The 21,923-nt window shown below is 38.3% G+C and overlaps 3 protein-coding genes across 3 annotated transcripts in view; all 3 read right to left on the bottom strand.

Annotated features, from left to right (window-relative positions):
* Nucleotides 1-4,428: 4,428 nt before the first annotated feature.
* Nucleotides 4,429-17,213, bottom strand: LOC140158772 (uncharacterized). Its single transcript, XM_072181984.1, has 2 exons — nt 16,943-17,213; nt 4,429-6,337 (listed from the first exon to the last, which is right to left on the bottom strand). Exon 2 carries the CDS (start codon nt 6,287-6,289, stop codon nt 4,820-4,822), a length of 1,470 nt encoding a protein of 489 aa, XP_072038085.1. The 5' UTR covers nt 6,290-6,337; nt 16,943-17,213; the 3' UTR covers nt 4,429-4,819.
* LOC140158773 (uncharacterized) lies at nt 9,825-12,070 on the bottom strand. The gene has a single exon (XM_072181985.1). The coding sequence runs from the start codon at nt 12,054-12,056 to the stop codon at nt 11,064-11,066; it is 993 nt and encodes a 330-aa protein (XP_072038086.1). The 5' UTR covers nt 12,057-12,070; the 3' UTR covers nt 9,825-11,063.
* A 2,431-nt stretch (nt 17,214-19,644) lies between the features above and the next one.
* The window catches only part of LOC140159454 (uncharacterized), a 31,177-nt gene continuing 28,898 nt past the window's right edge, over nt 19,645-21,923 (bottom strand). The window contains exon 3 of the mRNA XM_072182935.1: nt 19,645-20,853. Coding sequence (XP_072039036.1) covers nt 19,892-20,853 — 962 coding nt within the window. The 3' untranslated portion in view covers nt 19,645-19,891. The remainder of the gene's footprint in view (nt 20,854-21,923) is intronic.

Below are 21,923 nucleotides of genomic sequence, written 5' to 3'. Positions count from 1 at the left end.
TCCAGGCCCCTGATATATTTCTTCAATCTATGGATATGTTATTTTGTGATGTATTTGGAAAGATCGGAAATAAACAGCTCTAAAAACTGTTATTTTATATTAGGCCTAGCCTATACGTGTAAAATGAGAGAAATACATCAGGTTGTTATTTCGGATTTTGGTCAAGCACGCCGATTTTTACACGCAACACAACCTTAAATCACCACCAAAAATACTATTTTTGATTGGTAATTTTAACTCAGTCTAGCAAAATGTAGGCCCTACACCTCAAAAACGAATATTAAACCTGAATATCCTTTTGTACTATCCTGTTAAAAGCCTGATGTCGTTTTGTTTAATTCTGAAACTGCATGGATAAAACCTGTATCTTGCCGCAATGACGTTGTTTTCACACTGCACAAGCATTCTGCTCATCAAACTACGGCAAGCATCTCGAACGAATGTCCGTGTATAGCCACTTTTCCCTCGACTTTTCCGCATAAAAAATAAATGTTGTAAATTACATGAAATAAAGCCTGTATAAATTTGTTCAATAATACCAGTTAATGAATTTTTAAGTTGAAAATGCATATGTTTAAATTTTATCATGGAAAATTATATAATGTAGACATGTATATTGTATAGGCCTATAGTAAAACGACGGCCATCAAGGTTGTGCATACATCATTTCCGGTATAAGTGGATCGAGTCCACTTGTAAACGTGTTCTCACTATGCTGTTTGATATCACGTCCTAGGTACGAGACTACCTCTATGAGGTGGTCTCGATGCTACATCCTGGATGTAGGATCGAGACCACTTATTTCGCGTTCTCACTATGCTTGGAAGTGGACTCGATGTAGGATCCCTTAAAATACTGTCAATCAAAATGAACCAAAATTACACAAAGGATTACTTTAATACTCTACTCAAAACACATGTCAGTAACCAAGCAGTTGTCCAACTGACACAACAGCAAAATGCACTGTCATGGGACAGCGTCCTGGACTTCCTCCACTTTCACAGCCCAACATTTGGCACCCAGCACAAAAAATCTGTGAGAATGCACACAAGATCCTTGCTCTGATGATAAAACGGTGCTGCTTTCTGCTTTTCATACACCTTTTTCATGAAATAGGGATGGGCTGTGAATGTGGTCCAGGAAGCTGTTCCATGTCAGTGCATTTTGCTGTTGTGTCAGTTGGATAACTGTTTGGTTACTGACATGTTTTAAGAGTAGAGCATTGAAGTAAACCTGTGTGTAATTTGGGTAGAATTTGATAGAGGGGATTTCAAGATATGACGTTGTGAAAAATTATAAGTTTCTTTTTGAGGTCAGTTTAGTTTTGGAAAGGAAATGGTTCAAGGAATCCTTTGGTATTGTCAGATTTTTATAAATGTTAAGTTTTCAGGAAACAATCTAAAAAAAAAGTTACCTTTTCATTAAGGGATGGGGTATGAACGTTTAGACAGTATTTATTGTGGGACATTAGAGCACATCAGACATATCGAATTGCATTCTGAATACGAAGAATGTCCTTCTGATATCAAATAATTTTGATTTTTTGAAATTGCAATGTAATACACATTTTATGCCAAATGATTAAAAATTGATATTTAAGAATACTCGAAGTAAACTTTATAAATCTGATGATTTATACTTGAAGTGTATGTAGGTGGGATGAAAAGCCAACGATCAATTGAAAATTTTGACCTTTCGTATTGAAGATATGGATTTTTTCCCCCAAAACACCAAAAAGAATTAGGTCTTTTTGGTCAAAATTTTCAATTGATCGTCGGCTTTTCCTCCCAGCTACATACACTTTAAGAATATATTATTAGATTTATAAAATTTACTTAATGGAGGACTGTTATATATCAACAATGTGAAAAATATCAAATTTTAATAATTTGTCATAAAATTTGTATTATATCGTGAATTTCAAAAAATGAAAATTATTTAATATCAGAAAGACATTCTTCGTATTCAGAATGCAATTCGATATATCTGATGTGCTCTCATGTCCCACAAAAAATACTGCCGAAATGCTCAAAACGCTCATTCCATATTCCTTAAGAAACACAAAATTTGGGACATTTATCTTGTTGTTTTTTTTGTGGAAATTTATACCTACATTGTAATTTAAAAAAGAATTGGCATGAATGCATGTATCAAGAAATTAATGAAGCATTCTTTGTGCAGAGATTTGAGATTTTTGCCCAGAGGGCCAGCCATACTTCTAACCCTGTATATGAAAACAAATTGTATCCTCTGATGAGTCTTGTCATATCCCATTACTACTAAGTTTTGATGTTAAGAATGCATTCCAAGAATATTTATGAAAATTCCACTTTTATGGTGTTAAGGATCCAACAACTTCAAATTAGCTTTTTCTTTTCTGAATAACTTTTTTGGAAAATCAGTGTGATGATGCTATGGTAACAAATGACAAGGACTGGTCTTTCATTGGCCTATTGAGGCAATAGATTAACAACAAAATAGTGTGTGTGCGTATTTATAGGAGTATATGTGTGCATATCGATAGCAAATGATGCAATGTAATTTGTACACTTTGTTAAACATTCTGTACAGACTGTATCAGAATGATTGGTACCCATCAGTTTTGATGTTTATTGTAAAGCCTGCTTCTTCCAAATGCAACATTGTATCCTCTGGAAATTTCCATAATATATTGTTATATAACTGTTTATTACATTAATCAACAAATTATGCAGATGCTATGTTGCATTTTGATGTGGTAGTGTTGTCCATAATCAGTGAAATATGGTGGGTACCAATCATTTTGATACACCCTGTATTTAATATGAGATGCTTCCTACAATTTGATTCCATGTTTAATTTATACCAGAAATAAACTGATTCTTCAATTCTAGTAATACACTGTTCAAATTGTTGATTATTTTGTGTATTTCAACCGTAATAGCCCTGAAGGTCAGGTTAAAATGGTTCGTAAAATGAAATTGTAAATGTGATTTAAATAATTTTTCACCAAAAATTTACTCAAAGGTCTCAAATTTAGTTTTACAACCCCCAACATTTTATTAAAAAGTGCCAATTTTTCTCCAATATGAACGTCAGTGCCGTACAATTACGCTGACTTTCCTATTCGGCGAGGTCCTCGTTTGTTTACAAACAGAGAGGTAGACAAAGGGTCTGTCAAAACTGTTCCGCTTGTCCAAATACTCAAGTATCAAAAGGATGGAATAGAGTGATTCACGCAACATGAATAGGGGATAAAAAACTGAAGTAGGACCATGTGCTTCTTTTGTCCACTTTGCCATCAAGATTTCGAATAGAAACAGTTCAGACCCAGAATAGGATCATGTCAGAAATTAATATTTTGCTCTGGGTCTGATTATTCGGACTATAGACGAATCTAAATTCACGCATTCCTACACCTGACTAGCAGCCTTTAGTTGGGTAGCCGTCAGCTCCAATGCACTCAAAATGTGAAATGATTCTGCCTTGGCGGAAAGTTTAAACTGCATTCCATCACCCGATTTACACCTTCCGCGAAAACACAGGCAGACAAAAGAATAACACGATACAGTTCCTTCGACAAAACACGCAGCATGGTCTATTCGCTGTTGAAATGACATAATAATCGGATTAACTACACGCGGTATCTTTGCATTGATATACTTGCGAACAAAAGGACTATGTATGAATGCGACGGGATTACCTGTGGAATTATCTCCATGGTATATATTATTAGCTATTATTCTATTAACTCCTCGTCCTTGCATCTTCTCTAGGTGTTAGGCGGCTTTTATTTGCACAATTTGGACGCTCAAAACACCAGGTTGGTGCTAGCGGCTACCCAAAGATGTCCGACCAAATCCTGACCATGACTTGGCTACTTGGATTCGTCTATATGAACGTATGCTGTCGCCAAATGGTACTGGATTCACTATACTTCAAAAACAATTTCGGATTTCTTTTAGAATAGCCTACCACTGTAGATTTTCAATGGGGGCTTTTATGAACGATCCATACACATACACTGTGAATGTAAAAAATGGTAGGGTATTCTAAAAGATAGCCACAATTTCCATCCCCATCTGCCCCTAATGCCAAAAAGAAATCTATGCCACTGATCTCCAGCAAATATAAATATATAGGGTGAAAAGTCAGCTAATATCTTCTTTGTCTTTGTTGTTTTAAATTATGTAGTCTATAGACCCCTTTTTGAGGCAAACTTAACACCCAATTGTGAAAGTATCAAAGGGGTTTCTTATGAAATGGCACTTTACTAGTCAATAGCATTAAGTATTTCTTCAAACCGAGGCACTGAAATCATGCTTTTAGAAAACATTTGCCAAAAATCATCCATAATGGCCAAAGTGGCAAAATCAAAAGTCCAGGTGAACTTTTTTTCCACAACAATATACACTATACATTTCTTCAAGTCACTACTTTGTCAAAGCATTTCTGGCTATGCTCACACATAGGGTTTTATTTGCAGTGTCTTGTACTCGAGTTCTCTTTGACTATCACGTACTTCATGCAAAGCATTTCTTACGATACTCACACTGATAGTTTTATTTGTTGTGAGTTCTAATGTGCCTTGTGAGAGTGCCTTTTTCTGCAAAGCATTTCTGACAAAACTCACACTGATAGGGTTTCTCTTTGGTGTGAGTTCTGAAGTGTCTTGTCAAATTATATTTATCAATGAAGCATTGCCCACAATACTCACATTGCACGGATTTATCTTTGGTATGAGTTCTGATGTGTTTTTTGAGAGAACTTCTCGTTGCAAAGCATTTCCCACAATCTTCGCACTGATAAGGTTTCTCTTTGGTGTGAGTTCTGACGTGTTCTATAAGATGAGAATTGCTTCCAAAGCATTTCTGGCAAAACTCACATTGGTAGAGTTTTTCATTGGTGTGAGTTCTGATGTGTTGTTTAAGATTATTATTTCGTGTAAAACATTTCTGACAATATTCACATTGATAGGGTTTCTCGTTGTTATGAGTTCTGATGTGCGCTTTGAGATGAGACTTTGTACCAAAACATTTCTGACAATATTCACACTGATAGGGTTTCTCATTAGTGTGAGTTCTGATGTGTTCTTTGAGATGGGCATTTTGTGCAAAGCATTTATGGCATTGCACACACTGGTAGGGTTTCTCTTTGGTATGAGTTGTAGTGTGCCTTTTGAGGTGATTATTTGTTGCAAAGCATTTAAAACAAATGTTACACTGATAACGCGTTTCTTTCCTGTGTGACCTTTGATGTGCACTTTCAAATCGGAGCTTTCTGAAAAGTATTTCTGACAGAACTGACACTGATGATGGCGTTTATTAAAGGACAGGGTTCCATTACATTTGCCAACATGTATTTTGAGAAGATAAATGTATGCAAAACATTCTCCACAATTCTCGCACTGATAGGGTTTTTCGTTGGTGTGAGTCCTGATGTGCGCTTTTAGAGTGCCAGCTTGTCTAAAACATTTCTGACAATACTCGCACTGATAGGGTTTCTCTTTGGTGTGAATTCTGATGTGCTCTTTGAGAATGCCCGCCTGTGCAAAACATTTCTGACAGTACTGACACTGGTAGGGTTTCTCTTTGGTGTGAGTTCTGATGTGTAGTTTTAGACTGCTACTTGTTAACAAATATTTCTGACAATATTGACACTGATATGGAGTCTCTTTAGAGTGAGTTCTGATATGGATTGTGAGGCCCTGTCTCCGAGCAAAACATTTCTGACAGTACTGACACTGAAAAGGTTTCTCCATGGTGTGAATTCTGATGTGCTCTTTGAGAGTACCCGCTTGTGTAAAACATTTCTGACAGTACGGACACTGGTAGGGTTTCTCTTTGGTGTGAGTTCTGATGTGTAGTTTTAGACTGCTACTTGTTAACAAATATTTCTGACAATATTCACACTGATATGGAGTCTCTTTAGAGTGAGTTCTGATATGGCTTGCGAGGCCCCGTCTCCGAGCAAAACATTTCTGACAGTACTGACACTGAAAAGGTTTCTCCATGGTGTGAGTTTGGATGTGCTCTTTCAGATTGCTACTTGATGAAAAGCATTTCTGACAATATTCACACTGATGTGGTTTCCTTCCATGGGATCTTTGTGTGATTACATGTTCTTTCATCCCATATCTATGGAAAACTTGATCACTCAGGGCACCCATGCCTTGACAATGGTTAAGGTGTGTTTTACATCTTATCTTGTGTCTACGTATATGTTGTGAAAAGTTGTCAAAAGAGTAGAACATGGCCCTGCAAACTGGACACATAAAAGGTCTTAACATTGTTGCCCCCTTTGTTGCCATCCTTTAGTTATATACCAAGGTATCACTCTTTCAGCTAAGTAGATTGACCTGTGGAAAATATTTTAAAAAAACAAATTGTCAGAAGACTCATCTGGGTTCAACCTGTGCTATGAGCATTTATTATTCATAGGTTAATAAACATGTATCACCTACCTGTTGGGAGTGAAATCGTACAAAGTAATGCACACATACTGAGATGTTGAGTTTGATGCATCTAATGCACGGTGGAGGGGGTAATGGGGGAAGAGAATTATTACACAGCCTTTTATTTCTGACTTCAAATCAGATAAAACAAATAAAATGCACGTATATTGTTCCAGTACTTTTCGAGATTGACCTGAGGTAATCTCGAAAACGGCCTGGCACCCAAAAAACAACAAGGGACCCCTATTTTTTCTCTCTATTTTAGGACTGATGAGTGTTCAAATCTTGCAAATATATTCACAATGGATACACTAATATTACAAACTAGGCGGTTACCCACATTTGGCGGTTCTCGGCTGGGCGCAATTACCTGGCTGATGGTAACTGTACCCACCAAGTTTCATGTCCATCCAACAGTTTTTACTAATGTGACCTCAGATGACCCTGAAATGACCATCCAAAAAAGTGGCTCTAATTGACTGTACCCACCAAGTTTGATACATTTTTACTAATTTGACCTCAGCTGACCTCTGGATGACCTTGGATGACCCTGAAATGACCTTCCAAAATTTGGCTCTAAATGTCGACAGTACCCTCCAAGTTTCATGCCCATACAAGTTTTTACTAATTTGATCTCAAGTGACCCCTGGATGACCTCGGATGACCCCAAAATGACCTTCTAATAATTTGACTCTAAATGTTGACTGTACCAACCAAGTTTTTTGCCCATACAACAATTTTCAGTAATTTGACCTTAGATGACCCCTGGGTGACCCCGAAATGACCTTCCAAAATTTGGCTCTAAATGTTGACTGTACCTACCAAAGTTTCATGCCCATATGACAATCTTTAGTAATTTGACCTCAGATGACCCCTGGGTAACCCTGAATGACCCCGAAATAACCTTTCAAAAATTTGGCTCTAAATGTTTCACCAAATTTGACCTCAGATGACCCCACGACCTCCCTGGGAGGGGGCCCCGGGACAGGATGACTTAATGAACATAAACTTCTTCTTGCCATGACAGAACTACACCCACCCACCGAGGTTGAGCCCCATACGACCTACAATGGCCTCACATTAGCACTAGCAGTCACAGACAAACAGATCTACAGAGAATAGCGTATTATTATATAGATTGGAAGGCCTATTTCTTGTAACTTCCCTCTAGGGCTCTATCTCTAAGGACAGCTATCTCTTAGGTTCACTACCACTAACGTGCAATGGAGATAAAAATTCCTCTATCTCTAATAGATAAAAGGGTTCACTATACCTAAACAAGGCGGTTCTCGAACCAGGAGTTTCGCCTGCTTTCACGATTACTTTTGGTATATAGAAATGAACCTGCAACAACCCATAATTACCCCGAAATGACCTTCCAAAAATTGGCTCTAAATATTGACTGAAGTTTCATCCCCATACAATAGTTTTTACTAATTTGACCCCTGGATGACCTCGGATGACCCCAAAATGACTTTCCGAACATTTGGCTCTAAATGTTGACTGTACCCACCAAGTTTCATACCCATACAACAGTTTTCAGTAATTTGACCTCAGATGACCCCTGGGTAACCTCGCATGACCATAAAATGACCTTCCAAAAATTTTGCTCTAAATGTTGACAGTATCCACCAAGTTTCATGTCCATACAACAGTTTTTAGTAATTTGACCTCAGATGACCCCTTGATGACCTCGGATGACCCCAAAATGACCTTCCAAATATTTAACTCTAAATGTTGACTGTACCCACCAAATTTCATGCCCATACAATAGTTTTTTAGTAATTTGATCTCAGATGACCCTGGGTGACCCCAAAATGACCTTCCAAAAATTTGGCTCTAAATGTAGACTGTACCCACCAAGTTTGATGACCATACAACAGTTTTTAGTAATTTGACCTGCACCTGGGTGACCCCGGATTATCCCAAAATGACCTTAAAATCTAATCAAGTTATGTCACTGTCAGGACTTGATTTACAGGGGTTTTATATGCACAAATGCATGTAACTTTGGCTCTGTGCATGTAGAATTTTGCCTGTGCAAAAAAATTGTGTGTTATACAGCCCATTTTGTGAAAAAAAAATCAGTCGTGCATGTAAATTTTATTCTCTAAATCGACCCCTGGTCCCTGTACCCCATACGGATCTCCAGATTTTTTTTTACAGGGTATTTTGCTTGTTATCTTCTGCCTTACTCCCCTCCTCCCCGTACTGCCCATCCTGCCTCCCACACTTTCCTCCATCACTGAGCAGCTTGACACACTTGCCCCTATCACTGTCCAAAATTGCGGCTTGATACGTCAAAGCATGGCAAAATACATAGCCTGAGAGCAACTTAATCCAAATTTCAAGAAAACATTTGACCTCAAATGACCTATGGTGACCTTGAAATTATGTGACACAACTTCATAACGTAAAGACCTTCATACTTCACCTATGGCCCAAATTTCCTTGCAATAGGATCTGAACTGTTCATCATGAGAGCATTTAATCAAAACTTTAACCAAATTGTCACACACACCTCCCTACATATGGAAAAGTGATTACATATAGTTTCCTGCATTATCAGGCGAGACAAAAAATGTCTGCTACTAAAGGTTCAATATCACTAATTCGGAATAAGGTTCGCTAGTTCTAATGTTTGCATATCACTCATTTTAAATAAGCTTCGCTATCGCTAAATTTTAAATAAGGCCTGCTATCACCAATTTTAAATAAGGCCTGCTATCACTAATTTATTGAAGGTTCGCCATCCCTATAAGGCTCGCTATCACTAATTTTAACACTATCTCTAATTTTAAACGAGGCCCGCTATCTCTAATTTTAAAATTAGAGATCATTGATCATGGCGAACCTTATAGGGAATTAGAGATAACGGGCCTTATTTTGAATTAGAGCTAGTGAACCTTATTTAAAATTAGAGATAGCGAACCTTAGAGATAGCGAACCGGCACCTAAGGGGTGGTGCAATAATTATGTGTACCCAGGGGGGGTGAATTATAGGGGGGCAAAGATTTTTGGCAGGCTAGAAGGGGGGCAAGCATTTTTGGCAGGTCAAAGGGGGTCAAGCGATTTTGGCAGGTCGAAAGGGGGGCAAGCAATTTTGGCACAGATATTTTGGGTACCGTTTCTACATTACGCCCTAAAAAGGCATAGGAAAACGTTAGGAACACATTCAAATATGCAAAATTTCCTGCTCACTGCGCTCGCATTATATGATAAGACAATTTAAGGTTTTAAATTCGGGTTCCCCAAAATCTTGTATGTGTAAGGGGGGGCAAAATTTTTTGGCACATCAAAGGGGGGGCAAAGGTTTTTGGGCACGTCAAAGGGGGGGGGGCAAAGATTTTTTGGCATGGCCAAAGGGGGGGGGGGCAAGCATTTTTGGCAGACCATTTTGAGAATTCACCCCCAGGGGTACACATAATTATTGCACCACCCCTAATTTCTGAACGTTAAAACTGGGCTCAAAAAGAGACTTATAATTTTTCACAAGGTCATATCTTAAAATTCTGCTGTCCATGAATATGAATCAAAATTGCACACATGATTACTTCAATACTCTGCTCTAAACACTGGTCAGTAAGCAAACAGTTGTCCAACTGACACAACAGCAAAATACACTGACATCGAACAGCTTCCTGGACCAAATTCACAGCCCAATAATTGGCACCTAACACAAGAAATCTGTGCGTAATGTGGAATAGTGTGGAACAAGACCTGTTTCTTGAAGAAAATGTGCGAAAAGCAGAAGCAGCCCCATTCGACACTATTCCAATTACTCTTTTGAAACAATCACCTGTGTAAGGATCTTGTACGCATTCTCATAGATTTCTCTTGCTGGGTGCCAATTATTCGCCTGTGAACGTGGTCCAGGAAGCTGTTCCGTGTCAGTGCATTTTGCTGTTGCATCAGTCGGACAACTGCTTGGTTCCTGACATGTGTGTAGAGTAGAGTAATCCTGTGTGTAATTCTGGTTCATTTTTTAACATGGAAAAGATTTAAAAATATTATTAGAGTATCTATACACTGTCTATACATGAAAATACCCAATTAATTCAAAAGTGTATCAGTTACGGTTAGAACATTGTATTTGGCAAAAAATTTGTACAGTATGCCTTTCGTACAGTGACTATTAGAAATTGTCGTTATTGCCCACTTCTGAAGCTTGACAAGTTTGTCCAGTTATAAGATTTACAAGTATTCAAAATAAGGTACAGTAAAGAGTGACTATATCCCGGGAACAATATACGGGTTGATGGGATCAAGTGTTTAAAAGTTTATTCATCACACCAATATTTCTAGCAATTGTTTTGGACACACAATTAATGTGATAGGCAATCGTCAATTAGTACACAGGAATTTGGTATGTTAACTCTCCAGCGGGGTTTCCTCGATCCAGCTACCCCCTTTACTCCTCTTAACATATTATGTTAAACATCATGAAAGGGTTAAAAGTTTAGATATGGTGTTTTTTTAACCCCTTCAAAAAAAACTTTAAAACCCTGCACTCCAGGCAGGTCAGTGTATCTCATGTTCCAGGCAGGTATATCATGTACTCCGACACCATCACTTGATGCAGACCGGGGATGCAGAGCATTTAGTTCTTATGAGACTCGCACTGATAGTCTCATTTGGTGTGGGTACTAGTGTGCCTTGTGAGACTGCGCTTTTCTGCAAAGCATTTCTGACAAAACTCACACTGATAGGGTTTCTCTTTGGTATGAGTTCTGATATGTCTTTTCAGATTACTTTTCTTAATGAAGCATTTCCCACAATACTCACATTGCACAGATTTATCTTTGGTATGAGTTCTGATGTGTTCTTTGAGATAAGAATTGTTTCCAAAGCATTTCTGGCAAAACTCACATTGGTAGAGTTTTTCATTAGTGTGAGTTCTGATGTGTTGTTTGAGATTCCCACTTCGTGTAAAATATTTCTGGCAATGTTCACACTGAAAGGGTGTCTCATTGGTATGAGTTCTGATGTGCTCTTTCAGAGAACTTTTCCGTGCAAAGCATTTCCCACAATGTTCGCATTCATAAGGTTTCTCTTTGGTGTGAATTCTGATGTGTTCTTTGATATGAGAATTGCTCCCAAAGCATTTCTGGCAAAACTCACATTGGTAGAGTGTTTCATCAGTGTGAGTTTGGATGTGTTGAGTTCGGATGTGTTGTTTCAGATTCCTGCTTCGTGTAAAACATTTCTGACAATATTCACATTGATAGGGTTTCTCGTTGATATGAGTTCTGATGTGCACTTTGAGATGGGACTTTGTACCAAAACATTTCTGACAATATTCACACTCATAGGGTTTCTCATTAGTGTGAGTTCTGATGTGATCTTTGAGATGGGCATTTTGTCCAAAACATTTATGACATTGCACACACTGGTAGGGTTTCTCTTTGGTATGAGTTGTAGTGTGCCTTTTGAGGCCACCATTTCGTGCAAAGCATTTAAGACAAATGTCACACTGATAAGGTTTCTCTCCGGTGTGAGATCTGATATGCACTTTCAAATTGGAGCTTTCTGAAAAATATTTCTGACAGTACTGACACTGATGGCGTTGTTTAAGGGATTGAGTTCTATTACATTTGCAAACATGTATTTTCAGACCATGCATGCGTGCAAAACATACTCCACTCTTTGGTGTGAGTTCGGATGTGCACTTTCAGATTGCTACTGGATGAAAAGCATTTCTGACAATATTCACATTGATGTAGTTTCCTTCCATAGCGTCTATATGTGACATGTTCTTTCATCCCATATCTATGGAAAACTTTATCACTCTGGGCACCCATGCCTTGACAATGGTTAAGGTGTGTTTTACATCTTTTCTTATGTCTATGTTGTGAAAAGTTGTCAAAAGAGGAGAACATGACCCGGCAAACTGAACATATAAAAGGTCTTAACATTGTTGCCCCCTTTGTTGCCATCCTTTAGTTATATACCAGGGTATCACTCTTTCAGCTAGGTTGATCGACCTGTGAAAATATGAAACAAATTGTCAAAGACTCATCTGAGTTAATCTGTGATTGAATCATGAGTACATATCCTTACTATAATTCACTGGAATCTGTCTGTCTGTCCATCTGATTGTCTGTCCGGCTCTTTTCTCGAGACTAGGGGTCCCACATTGCTCAAACTTGGTAGGTGGGTGCATCTTGACCCCAGGCAGTTTGTATTGGTTAGTGAGTCAAGGTCACCCGAGGTCATCCAGGGCAAATTAATTCTGAGGGCAAAATACTTGGACGGTCATTTTGGGGTCATCTCCGGTCAAATTACTAGAAACTGTCATATGGGCATGAAACTCGGTGAGTACAGTCAACATTAGAGCCAAATATTTGGAAGGCCATTTTGGGGCCATCCAGGGTCACACATGGTCATCTGTCGAATGGGCATGAAACTTCATGGGTACAATCAACATTCTAAGATTTTTGGAAGGTCATTTAGGGGTCATCTAAGGTCATCCATGGGTCATCTTAGGTCAAATGACTAAAAATTGTTGAAAAGTTTCCACTGTGACCTTTTCGTCAGACCTACAAATGTATGGTTAAGAGAACATAGGTCAAAAAAGGCAAAAATTTCAAATTGCTCTTATGGAGCTCGAACTTGGCAGGTGTGTTGACCTTGAACTAACAAACAAAAGTTACCATGGTGACCTTTTTGTCAGACCTACGGTTAAGAGGTCATAGGTCAAAGAAGGTTTTAATTTCAAAATGCCCCTTATGGAGCTCAAACGTGGTGGGTGGGTGGGTGAACCTTGGACTATCAAACAAAAATTTCCATGGCGACCTTTTCGTCAGACCTACGGTTAAGAGGTCATATCGTCAACCTGCTACGCTAATTGCCTAAGTCATTTTTACATGTTTCTCATTTGCAATTTTGATTTTCTGAGTAATAAACTCATAATTAATCAAATTTCCAGCCGCATTCTTCATTAACTTGAGGAAAACAACAAAAGAGATGCAGGCCTATTCCACAAGTTAATGAAAAATGTGGCTGGAAATTTGTTATTAATTTATGGGTTTATTATACTTAAGGTAACATTTCAAATTGTCCTATGTAGCTCAAACTTGGTGGGTCGGTGGACTAACAAACAAAAGTTTCCATGGTTACCTTTTTGTCAAACCTACGGTTGTGAGGTCACAGGTCAAAAAAGGTAAAAATTTCAACTTGCCCCCATGGCGCTCAAACTTGGTGGGTGGGTGGACCTTTGGACTAACAAACAAAAGTTTCCACAGTGGCCTTTTTGTCAGACCTACGGTTAAAAGGTCATAGGTCAAAAAAACGTAAAAATTGCAAATTACTCAAACTTCGTGGGTGGGTATAACTCAAACAAGGAAGCTCAGGTTTGCATTAGTCATGGTCAAAGGTCAGGCCAAATTTCAAATTAATGGCGAAAGTCTGGTCAAAATGCTAAAAGCTGCAATCGAGCTCAGCTGTGGGGACAGTGACCCTAGCCAAAGGACACACCCTGAATTTGAGATCTGCAAAAGCCAATAACCATGATAGCCGAGAACCGGGAAATACAAGGGAAACAGGGGCTGAAGTCTGAACGCAATATGTTGAAAGGTTTAATATCCGCGCGTCAGCCTCAATGAAGGCATTTGGTGCAACATTTTTACATTATTATTGGTTATTTTGGAGCATACCTTTAATTTATATGCATCTTAGTATTTATAGGATTTTTGACAGAGAATTTGACCGAAAAAGTGGCTAAAGTATAAAATGTGTTCAAATTTCATTCAAAATTTGTGAAATAGGCGTATGGATCCACTTTCAGGTGTTTTTTCTCCCCTTTTGATATTAGGAGGTACTACCTCCCCCCCTTCCCCCACTGGCTATTCCACTCTCACTCCCTCTTTTTTCCTTCTCGCTCTCTTTCTTCCTCTTTTTTTTTTAAGACCCAAGCCCCCCCCCCCCGGGCAGGTGCCTGGGAAATCCATGGACCGTTCCAAGCTCATACAATAAAAATGCACAAGCCTGGATAGCCAATGTAGGCTAATAGAAGTCCTCTTGAAGAGGCATGGCTGGATGATGTTGTATGTTGTGTGGCCATGGTTTTGTAAGTCCAATGGATATAAATGAACAATTGATAGAAAATTGCATCAGTTTATAGAATTAGAAAGCCTGAGGACTTGGAGCAAGTCTAACAAAGACTAGAGCTATTTAGAATTTGTAGATCTAAGCTTATTATCTTACTATAATTTGCCTTATGTTGTATGCGTGTTTGCGTGTATGTATGTGTGTTAAAGGCTCCGTCAGTTTTGATCCGAGCCTCGCCAAATTCGCACGGGGGATGCAGAAAAATACGGGGAGTGTCGTAAGCTACCTTCGGTCGAAATCGGAGGTCGAAGGTCAAAGGTCAAATTTTAAACTTGGTCCGATTGGGCTGTAATTCATACGGGAGATCAAGGAAAATACGGGGAGTGTCCTAAGCTACCTTCGGTCGAAATCGGAGGTCGAAGGTCAAATTTTAAACTTGGTCCGATTGGGCTGTAATTCATACGGGAGATCAAGGAAAATACGGGGAGTGACCTAAGCTACCTTCGGTCGAAATCGGAGGTCGAAGGTCAAAGGTCAAATTTTAAACTTGGTCCGATTGGGCTGTAATTCTTACAGGAGATCAAGGAAAATACGGGGAGTGTCCTAAGCTACCTTCGGTCGAAATCGGAGGTCGAAGGTCAAATTTTAAACTTGGTCCGATTGGGCTGTAATTCATACGGAAGATCAAGGAAAATATGGGGAGTGTCCTAAGCTACTTTCGGTCGAATGCGGGGATCACATTTGGTTGCGATCGGTAAAGGATTGGGCTCAAAATCTGCGAAAATGTGCATTTTCAAAAGTCAGTGACCATGGTATAAACAATTGCACTTGCTGCCTGTGTTCTATAAATAGCTCTGATGCATTCTGATTCATGTACTTGAACTTGGTAAAATCTATATTAAGGCAATGTCTTCCACAGTGAGTTTTGAAGGGTAAAAGGCTCCGTCAGTTTTGATCTGAGCCTCGCCAAATTCGCACGGGGGATGCAGAAAAATATGGGGAGTGTCGTAAGCTACCTTCGGTCGAAATCGGAGGTCAAAGACTTGGTCAGATCGATAACAAAATCGGCGAAAATGTGGATCTTTGTTACAAATCCAGAATCCACAGTGCCCAAGCATTGCCAAGTAATCATGCTAACATATTCATCTATAAATAACTGTAGCATGGTTTTGGATCGCCACAGTAAACATCTTCAAAATGTTACAAAACTATTTTTCCAACAAAGTTATAATACTCTATAATTATATGCCGATTATATGTGTGCTGTTATGCATACGGCCATACGGGTATACCTCTAGTCCTCTTCAACAATAGGACTTTTAATCCACTTATTCAAAATAAATCTGCGAGGTGCAAGTATAGTAATTAACTAACTACTAAACAATCAAACTTGGCTTATGACATCCTAACATGTTCAATTGTAAGCTAACCTTTACCTGTAGGCCTACGTGAATGGCGGGAACACTCAACTTAAATTTTGGTAGCTCGGGTGTTCGGTGCGGAGCACCGGAACTTTGTGAACTAAGACCTGGTTTTTTGGCAAAATAGGGGCTTGATGAATCTTGATCGAGAAATCTATCTATCTATCCACGACGACACGATGGTTAATGTGTGGATAGAAGATAGAGATTGCTGGTATACCACGGCCAGTCGGCGTAGCGTCTTCAGTTTTAAAACGCATGAAAACAATTTTTTAGATTGTCCAATTTGCTAACATTTATGTATCTTAGCTGAAGTGTATGCTTACTTTTAACCGGAAACACAGGCGCTGAAGTATAAATTCCGACCATATAATGAGTCCGTTTAATTCGGCAACCTTGCTTGATCATAGTTGTTTTGACAACTGCCAACTGCGTCGGTGATTAAAGATTTGAGAAAATCCAGTGCTGGGCAAATCAATCCATCTCCCGATTTGCAAAGGTTGACTTGTCATTGCAAACTGATGGTGATACCCTTCCGGTTCTTCAACATGTGAGCCCAGCACTACATGTGTCGATCACCTATTTACAATGGGGACTGTGTGATGTCTGGCGATCACTCGAGAAAAATTGACACAAAATGATGTTTTTCGTGAGTATCGTCAAGGTGAATTGATGAAGGAATATAGCACATGTGTCACTAATATTTCAATAACAATATCCTCATATTTTTGAGACAATAATTAACTTGAGGAAGAAGTTTTTATTCATATGCATGATATTGGGCCCTGGATGGCAACCGTGTACATGTGCCAAACAAGGTACGTTACATGAGCACGTATACTTCCACATTCTAACTTTCGTATCACAAGCTATCGGTTGTTCATACGAAAGTTAGAAATTTTCGAACAAGATGAATCAACATCAGACCCCCAGTCTGTGAACTAAAATTGGGCATAGAGACTTTGGAGCTAAAAAAATTAATAAAAGCCGGGGACTCACTAGACACTACTCTGCTCATCAAAGAATGGTTCATACTTACACTCTGCAGTCTGCACTAGGCCTAACAGGAAGGCCTTGGTTATTTTAGCACCATAAGAACATATGAGTAAAATCAAGATTAGATTGGTTCACAGTCACGGTTATCTAATGTTCAAAACGGTTTACAAAAGAACCACCGTCTACGTGTATGCCCCGGTGTATGCTGGTCTCCCCGTGCTGGTCTCCCGCTGTTTCTGACTAATTGCAGCCTGTCATATACAGGGTGTCTCAGAAAAAATTACCGAGTGAATAAAATTTAACGCAAGTCGAGAAATAGACATCAGAACCAAACAAGAAATGTCTTTAAAAAAAGACAATACCTCCAAGATACCAGTGGGCACCTTTTGTTATTAGTTAAGGAGACACTTATAATGCTAGCTTTAAGGTAACGCTATTGGATATAGATTTTTGTCTGATTGAAATATGTGAGTCCATTCTCTCCTGATTTCAAGACTGAAAATTTTATTTTAATTGGATATTCGGTTACCAAAATATGGCCTGTCAAAATGACGCGAAACCAAGAAGTTGGCAACAACTTTCTTTTATTTTTGTTATGCAATGTTGTCAGGTAGGCCTTATTTTCTAATTATAGGCCCTATATGCAAGAATTATACAACGTAAAATGTTCAGATCGGCTACAAAATAAGATACCGTATAAAACCCATGGATGCCTTTTCAAAGTTAATAAGTGGCCCTAATTAATTATGCAAATTGAAATTTGCCAAAACGCAACCGTAATTTTGTAGTATAGTGTGTGTTCTACCCATGTACCATGCCTCAGTACCATAGCTCTTTTAATTGTATCTGAAATCTTTACTTTGCATAATTCATGTATGTAATTAGAAAATCATCTGACAACTGGACTTGTCAAAAATATAGAAAATAAAAAGAAACTGAGTTGTTGCCAATTTTTTGTTTTGGTTTCGCGCCATTTTGACAGGCCATATCTCAAGAACCGAATGTAATCTACAGGGCATAAGCTTTAACATATTATTTAAATAGAAAGAAATCTAAATTTGTGCATTAGCCAATAGGGCCACGGTCACCTAAAGCCATCTTGCAATCTTGCAGATAATTCTGATGTATGAAATAAGACCTTCAAACTTTCAGATATGAAGAGTTTCAGATATGAAGAGTTCCAGATGCAGGCAGCCATTTCTGTTTTTTAAATATAGGCCCAAGTTGTATCAAGAGTCATTTCTTGTGGATTTTTTGACTGAAAGTTACGATTGTAACGTTTCAGAGTAACAAATTTTCGTATCGGATTCTTTTATGCTTGTTTATTATATTTTGTATTCAGGACTAAAATAATATTAATATTATTATATTTAGGGGGGGTCTTTTCATAGGCCATTACTTTTTTGTATGTGTAATTGAATAAAAAATCTCTGCATTTCTTTTTTGTCAAATCGTGCGATTTTTTTGGCCTTACTTTATATTACAATTTGATTCCATGTTTAATTTATACCAGAAATAAACTGATTCTTCAATTCTAGTAATACACTTCAAATTGTTGATTATTTTGTGTACATGTATTTCAACCGTAATAGCCCATAGTGAAACTTATAATTTTTCACAAGGTCATATCTTAAAATCCTCTCCATAAAAATGAACAAAAATTGCACACAGGATTCCCGGACAGGATTACTTCAATACTCTATCCTAAACACATGTCAGTAACCAAGCAGTTGTCCAACTGACCCAACAGCAAAATGCACTGACAAGGAGCACCTACCTGGACCAAAATTCACAACCCAACAGATTCCTTTGGCTGGGTTCCAATTATTCGCCTGTACATGAACAAAAATTACACACGTACAGGATAACTTCAATACTCTACTCTAAACACATGTCAGTAACCAAGCAGTTGTCCAACTGACACAACAGTAAAATGCACTGACACGGAACAGCTTCGGGACCACATTCACAGGCGAATAATTGGAACCCAACAAAAGAAATGTTGGGCTGTGAATTTTGGTCCAGGAAGGTGTTCCATGTCAGTATATTTTGCTGTTATGTCAGTTGGACAACTGCTTGGTTACTGACATGTGTTTAGAGTAGAGTATTGAAGTAATCATGTGTGCAATTTTTGTTCATTTTTATGGAGAGGAATTTAAGATATAACCTTGTGAAAAATTATAATTTTCTTTTTGAGGCCAGTTTATAATTTTGGTTACGTATCTATTGGGAACTAACCTTTTGTTTATGCTAACTTTATAGCATTCCAAATTTGTATGTTTAAGGGGTACCACACCCCTGTGGTAAATTTGTGACTATTTTTAACAAAAAATAGTAACACACTGGTAAAAGTAATCCAATTACTACACTGAAATTTCAGTGATTCAAGACAGCGGTTCAGTATATATGATAGGAAATGAGGTACATTCTAACGGTACCTTATTTCTTGTCATAGATAACGAACTGCTTGTCTTGGGTTACTGAAATTCTAGTGTAGTAATTGGATTCCTTGCCCCTATAATATACATAACTTTTGTTACCAGTGTGTTATTAGTTTTTGAGAAAAATGCTTAAATAGACACAAATTTATTGAAGGGTGTAGTACCCCCTTAAGGTGGCGCCTACACACATCAATGTACATCGAAAGAGGAGCTAGGCAGGCTCTGTGTCAAAAAATGACACCGAATTTCTGGCACACCTGTGTGTAATAATTCTGTTGCACTCGGGTGATTTTATAGCAGCTTTGAGAGTAACTGATTAAAGATTTATTATTTACATCAATCATTATTTCTTTATTTCCATAATAAAAGACAATTTCATCAAAATATACAAATTATTATGGATGATAATAGTGATGTCTGGAAGGCCAGATGTCCTGTTGAATTAAATATTATTTAGATTTTATCTGCTTTATAATTAGTGAGAGATCTGATGCATTTCTTCAAGTCACTACTTTGTCAAAGCATTTCTGGCTATGCTCACACATAGGGTTTTATTTGCAGTGTCTTGTACTCGAGTTCTCTGTGACCATCACTTCATGCAAAGCATTTCTTACGATACTCACACTGATAGTTTTATTTGTTGTGAGTTCTAATGTGCCTTGTGAGAGTGCCTTTTCTGCAAAGCATTTCTGACAAAACTCACACTGATAGGGTTTCTCTTTGGTGTGAGTTCTGAAGTGTCTTGTCAAATTATATTTCTTAATGAAACATTGCCCACAATACTCACATTGCACGGATTTATCTTTGGTATGAGTTCTGATGTGTCGTTTGAGATAAGTTCTCGTTGCAAAGCATTTCCCACAATCTTCGCACTGATAAGGTTTCTCTTTGGTGTGAGTTCTGACATGTTCTTTGAGATGAGAATTGCTTCCAAAGCATTTCTGGCAAAACGCACATTGGAAGAGTTTTTCATTGGTGTGAGTTCTGATGTGTTGTTTAAGATTATCATTTCGTGTAAAACATTTCTGACAATATTCACATTGATAGGGTTTCTCGTTGTTATGAGTTCTGCGGATGTGCGCTTTGAGATAAGACTTTGTACTAAAACATTTCTGACAATATTCACACTGATAGGGTTTCTCATTAGTGTGAGTTCTGATGTGTTCTTTGAGATGGGCATTTTGTGCAAAGCATTTATGGCATTGCACACACTGGTAGCGTTTCTCTTTGGTATGAGTTGTAGTGTGCCTTTTGAGGTGATTATTTGTTGCAAAGCATTTAAAACAAATGTCACACTGATAACGTTTCTTTCCTGTGTGACTTTTGATGTGCACTTTCAAATCGGAGCTTTCTGAAAAGTATTTCTGACAGTACTGACACTGATGATGGCGTTTATTAAAGGACAGGGTTCCATTACATTTGCCAACATGTATTTTGAGAACATAAATGTATGCAAAACATTCTCCACAATACTCGCACTGATAGGGTTTCTCTTTGGTGTGAATCCTGATGTGGATTGTGAGGCCTGATGTGGATTGTGAGGCCCTGTCTCCGAGCAAAACATTTCTGACAGTACTGACACTGAAAAGGTTTCTCCATGGTGTGAATTCTGATGTGCTCTTTGAGAGTGCCCGCTTGTGTAAAACATTTCCGACAGTACTGACACTGGTAGGGTTTCTCTTTGGTGTGAGTTCGGATGTGCTCTTGGCAGATTGCTACTTGATGAAAAACATTTCTGACAATATTCACACTGATGTGGTTTCCTTTCATGGCGTCTATGCGACAAGTTCATTCATCCCATATCTATGGAAAACTTTATCACTCTGGGCACCCATGCCTTGACAATGGTTAAGGTGTGTTTTACATCTTATCTTGTGTCTACGTATATGTTGTGAATAGTTGTCAAAAGAGTAGAACATGGCCCTGCAATCTGGACATATAAAAGGTCTTAACATTGTTGCCATCCTTGAGGTATATACCAAGGTATCACTCTTTCAGCTAAGTAGATCGACCTGTGGAAAATATAAAAAAACAAATTGTCAAAAGACTCATCTGGGTTCAACCTGTGATATGAGCATTTATTATTCATAGGTTAATAAACATGTATTACCTACCTGTTGGGAATGAAATCATACAAAGTAATGCACGCATACTGAGATGTTGAGTTTGATGCATCTAATGCACGGTGGAGGGGTTAATGGGGGAAGAGAATTATTGCACAGCCTTTATTTCTGACTTCAAATCAGATAAAACAAATACAATGCACGCATATTGTTCCAGTACTTTTCAAGATTGACCTGAGGTAATCTCGAAAACGGCCGGGGACCCAATAAAACAACAAGGGACCCCTATTTTTTTCTCTCTATTTTAGGACTGATGAGTGTCCAAATCTTGCAAATATATTCACAATGGATACACTAATATTACAAACTAGGCGGTTACCCATATTTGGCGGTTCTCGGCTGGACGCAATTACCTGGCTGATGGTAACTGTACCCACCAAGTTTCATGTCCATCCGACAGTTTTTACTAATGTGACCTCAGATGACCCCTGGTGACCCTGAAATGACCATCCAAAATGTG

The sequence above is a fragment of the Amphiura filiformis genome, chromosome 8, assembly GCF_039555335.1.
Source record: "Amphiura filiformis chromosome 8, Afil_fr2py, whole genome shotgun sequence".
Taxonomy (NCBI): domain Eukaryota; kingdom Metazoa; phylum Echinodermata; class Ophiuroidea; order Amphilepidida; family Amphiuridae; genus Amphiura; species Amphiura filiformis.
This window is presented reverse-complemented; position numbering and strand designations above follow the sequence as displayed.